This window comes from Salmo salar, chromosome 13 (assembly GCF_965601325.2).
Source record: "Salmo salar chromosome 13, fSalSal1, whole genome shotgun sequence".
NCBI lineage: Eukaryota > Metazoa > Chordata > Actinopteri > Salmoniformes > Salmonidae > Salmo > Salmo salar.
Genome location: NC_138303.1, coordinates 41,849,869 through 41,854,632, shown reverse-complemented (window position 1 = coordinate 41,854,632; position 4,764 = coordinate 41,849,869). Strand labels below are relative to the sequence as shown.

The 4,764-nt window shown below is 45.0% G+C and overlaps 1 protein-coding gene across 1 annotated transcript; it reads right to left on the bottom strand.

The window, feature by feature from the left end:
• Positions 1-210: 210 nt before the first annotated feature.
• Positions 211-4,096, bottom strand: LOC106567118 (uncharacterized). The gene is made up of 6 exons (XM_014136035.1): positions 3,858-4,096; positions 3,400-3,561; positions 3,065-3,208; positions 2,729-2,791; positions 2,332-2,583; positions 211-2,064 (listed from the first exon to the last, which is right to left on the bottom strand). Exons 1-6 carry the CDS (start codon positions 3,877-3,879, stop codon positions 521-523), a joined length of 2,187 nt encoding a protein of 728 aa, XP_013991510.1. The 5' UTR covers positions 3,880-4,096; the 3' UTR covers positions 211-520.
• Between the last annotated feature and the right edge of the window lie 668 nt (positions 4,097-4,764).

Genomic DNA, 4,764 nt, shown 5'->3' with positions numbered 1-4,764 from the left:
CATCTATTGACATAAATAATAGGTAACTGGAAAGCATATAAGGTATTTTCTGTCTATAACTGTCTAGGTTTTTTGATGTAAGTTATCATTTTTAACTTTAATGTATTAATACTATTTCATGGTCAACGACAGTTTGGTAAAGCAGAAACATACACCAAGTACAATACATTTCAATTATCATTTCAAAATAATAGGAAAGTAGTACAGAAACACAAGCAGATATTGTTTTAATTTGTTTTTCTGAAATGCCCAGTTTCATGACACTTAAAGCAATGCATGGCCTCGTGTTCAACAGAATTGAAAAGTTCATGATTGGGAAACATGTCAAAGATTAAAATAATCCGATTTTGACTAGGTTGTACCAAACATACTTCATTCAAGCCTGAAATGATGATTAACAACTAAATTCATCTAAGCATGACATGAGTCATCACTCTGTAACGGAACATTAGCTGCCATCTAACCATTTGTTATAAATATCTATTTGACCTGTTGCAGACCTTCAGTAATGGTGGTCTAGTCAGTCTTGGAGGCCGTCCATGTTGTGTGTGTCCGACACTGAATAGAGGTTCTGTGTAGAGACTGAGAGTTGTTCTAGAACAGGCTGGTTCTGGGCAGTCACCACCAGAGGCAAGCTGTGGATGACCATTCCCTGGCTGCCTAAACTGATGCTAGGGACAATGAGACTACTGTCCTCACAGGTGGTAATGCTATTGTCCCCAACCCCATGCACCACTGTTACATGTGCCTGCTTGGCCAAGTCTTCTGAAGGGCCACCTTCGCTACACATCATGTCCGGGGGCGGGAACATGGAGGTGGCCGTGGCAACTAGGTTACCGTGGTTCCCGCCCTCCGTCACCACAGTAACCTCGGTGCCCCCCTCCTGGATAAGAGCGTTAAAGCCCTCCAGGTCTGAGCAGGTGGTGATGAAGGCCTGTGTGCTGTGAGCTGCTGAAGAGACCTGGGAGGTAATGGCTGTCTGCAGTAGGGCCTGATGCAGAGGGTTACTGCTGTCCTCTGAGGAGAGGTGTGTCAGCAGGACCGTCCCAGGCTCCAGACCAGCGCCCTCTGTTGGACCTCCTATATGCTGCATGGGCGTGAGGCTCAGGTTGACCTGCTGGATCATGGAGTTGACCACCATGTCCTGGTTCTCTGGGCTCAGGAGGACGGCGGAGGAACCCTTGGTGTGATGCTGGTGCTGCCCAATGTCCACACCCACCCCAGCCTGCAGGGGATGGAAGGAGCCCTCCTGACCCAAAGGGTGGGATACTATGATCTTAAGCTGGGCACTGCTGTAGGGGGCCAGGGGAGCTAGGGGGACATGGTGGAGGGGGAACTGGGTGGTGTGGCTGTCCTGCCTGGGTAAAGGGCTCACAGTCACACTACTGGGCTGGGAGGTAATGGGCTGTAGCGTCAAGGAAAGAGTCTGCTCAGAGCCTGATTCCCGGTGCTGCTTCCTGTGGCTGCGCAGAGAGTCCTCCCTCACAAACGACGCCTCGCACAGGTCACAGCGGAAGGCCCGCGTCGCATCCAGCTTGGCCCGGTACCGGGAGCTCACAGGCTTGGCAGGGTCCTCTCCGTTACCGACACTGGCTTTGCCTCCTTTCCCACCAACACCTGCACCCTTCTCAGGTTTGTCCGCATGGCACTTCTTCTTGTGGATGACCAGGTTGCTGCGCTGCTTGGTGGCGAAACTGCAGAAGTCACATTTGAAGGGTCGCTCTTCAGAGTGGATCCGCTCATGGACCTTGAGCGCCCCCTTGCTGGAGCAGGAGTAGATGCACTTGGAGCACTGGATGGGTTGAGTGGGCTGGTGCTCTCGCGAGTGCTGCCGCAGGGCTGTCTTATTGGTGCACTGGAAGTCACAGTCAGGGCAGGGAAAAGAGTTGGACGTGCCGTGTTTTATCTGGACGTGGGATTTCAGGTTGCCCTTCATGGCACAGCGGTACTCACAGAAGTCACACTTATAAGGCTTCTCACCCGAGTGGATGCGGATGTGCCTCTTCAGGTCAGAGTTGATCTTGAACTTTGCTTCACACTGAGTGCACTGGAAAGGTGCATCCCCTAAAATAGAGGAATATATATCTTTATAGAACACCCAACAACAACAAAAACTTGACTCGAAACGTACGTTTGTCAGACTATTCAGAAGTTAAAAGTGGTCTTATACCGAAATGAGTCCATGTCCCATATTTAAATCCCAAATGAATGGGAAACAATGTAGACCATTTAATAACCAGATATCAGAACCAGACTTATATAACTTGTGAACACCAATTACATGCTTCAGTGTATTAATCAACCCAAGTAGTGAAGGGAAAGCAGACCCACCAGTGTGTGAGCGGAGGTGTACGGTGAGCTGGCTGGAGTTGCGGCTGGCATAGGGGCAGATCTGGCACTTGAAGGGCCTCTCGTCATAGTGGATACGGAGGTGTTTCTTCAGACTGCTGCTGTCGGCCGCAGCGTAGGAACAGTACTTGCACTTGTGAGGCTTCTCTCCCGTGTGGGATCGGAGGTGCATGTTCAGCTTGTCCCTCCGGCTGAACCGCTTTTGGCACAGCTCACATTCAAATGGCTTCTCACCTGGACACAGACAAGCACATATACACAAACACACACACACACAGGTGGATTGGAGGATACATTTATGTCACGACTGCAATACATACTAGGATGAGCGTAAATACAATTTGAATTATGATCTAATAATACTGGTATTGTTACATACCAGTATGAGTTTTGAGATGCCGCTCCATGTCTTTTTGACCGTACTGTGTCTTGAAAGAGCAACCTAGGGGCAAAGGAATAAATTATGCATTTGATTAGAAAATTGATTGATTCATGCAGCCTGAATATAATAGTGTTGTTTGAACCACATTTCAAGGCCACTTCACTGTAGAATTAAGTTGTGTAAAAGTCAGCTATCAAAAAAAGTAAATGTGACCCAGTAAATAACTAATTGGTTGCAACTGACCAGCAAATAATGTGCTTCCTCCCTTGCAGCTGTATGGAAGCAATGTGTCAGAAGAGTAATAAACGAGGAAAGAGGGAGTGAGCTACCAACCTGAGAAACAGCAGCTGCGTCTCTTTGAAGTCAGGGCAGGTTTTATTTTTTTGGAAGGTGTTTTTGGGGCTTTGGTCAGGATCTTTTTGACACCTCTCATAACACACGTCTGGTAGGCTTCCTCAAAAAACTCTGTGCTGGAATCTGGGGGCAAAGGGAGGATATTCTGACTGTAAAGGATACATTTCCAGACAACTGAGTTACCAAATAACAAAGGACTTTTTTTTAAACTTGAAAACATATAGACTATTCATTGTTTCAACAGTATAATAAAAGGAGTCTGGGGTAGCATGTTCAAACAAGATCGTGTAGGGAGAGACATCTTATGGTCTTACCTGTAAGAGTGGGTGCGGAATTTGATGCTGATATGTTAGAGGAGGGTATATGACAGCCATTTTGCTTGTGGGCCAGAAAGACCTCAAAGTTATTGTACTGCTGCTTACAGAAGCCACAGATGTGGATATCTGGGCTCACTTCCACAAGTACATGGTTCCCTCCTGTTGATGAGGGAAAAAATGGGATAAAACCCAGCTTTTATTCAAGACCATGATGATTATTGACAACCATAGCCTACCCTGCAATACCAAGACTAATCCTACCTTTGAGTAGGGACTATTTGAATGTAGGCCTACTTTGCAACTTGTAAACATAGCTAGCCATATTTTCATATAATTGCTAACAACAGACTGCTAGATGATAAAGGCATTGGACCTTTTTGTGTAGCACAAATATTTAAATGAATAATTTGACTACCAAGTGGACTTTGTTTTGAACATTTGTTATGAGTTCTTACCCCCTCCGTTGAATGATGCCATTTTAACGCTAATATAGCTGGATATCAATTCAGTTTAGGGCTCCCCTAACGTAGGCTACCGACTTGGGACGGGCGCCTCGAATCGAATCCATTCAACATAAGTATACAATACAACAAGCGCCTTTGAAATAGCAAAAGTTTATTATCTACTGACTTTTAGCTCTGAACTCTCTACTGGCAACATTGTTGCAACCATTTTACGACAGGCTCCCTTCACTTTTCGGCAGTACACACTTTTCCTCCAGGGGAATTTATTTTTCATTTTCATTTCAGCGCATTACTGCCATCTAATGACTCGGAGGTCTCAGTTCCCAGCATCCGCCACATACTTGACTCGTAACCAAGGGCCTTATTCTAATGAAATCCAAAATCTTTGAATTGCTTTGTAAAAATCCAAACAAAAATAGGATCCAAACAAACAAATGTCAGAGAGGAAGAGGTGAAGCGAGAGGGATTAGCTCCCAAAATGAATCATTAAGCTAATTATGAGTTTTTGTATGGGGACAATGAGTGTCGAATTTAGTCAAGATAAAAAATGTATTGCTATTTTGATACAACTTATTTGATAGAAGTTTCATAATGCTTAGGTTGTTACGAGTGCACTGATATAAGTGTGATGCATGTGACATCCTGGCAACTTTGAGAAAAAAAACACATTATATTGTAGTTGTACCAGTTGAAATTCGAGAGGCTAACGCAGCATCTCACTCACCGTTGAATACACGCGGTTGACATAAACAAACATTTTTTAAATTATGAAATGTATCCACAAATCCAAAGAGAGGAATAAGCAGGATCTTAATGTGAAATGTCAGCCTATTCCTCTCTGTTCATCTGCAGATGGTGTTCTTTTTGACAGGTGAGTGATCAAAACGGTAACTTTACA

Bases quoted from the DNA above. Each gene is read 5' to 3' on its own strand.
- LOC106567118 (XM_014136035.1), bottom strand. From the start codon at position 3,879: ATGGCATCATTCAACGGAGGGG. The intron at 3,562-3,857 runs GTAAGAACTCAT...CCTCATCAACAG, and splicing joins GGCATCATTCAACGGAGGGG to GAGGGAACCATGTACTTGTG. The intron at 2,584-2,728 runs GTATGTAACAAT...GTCTGTGTCCAG, and splicing joins GCATCTCAAAACTCATACTG to GTGAGAAGCCATTTGAATGT.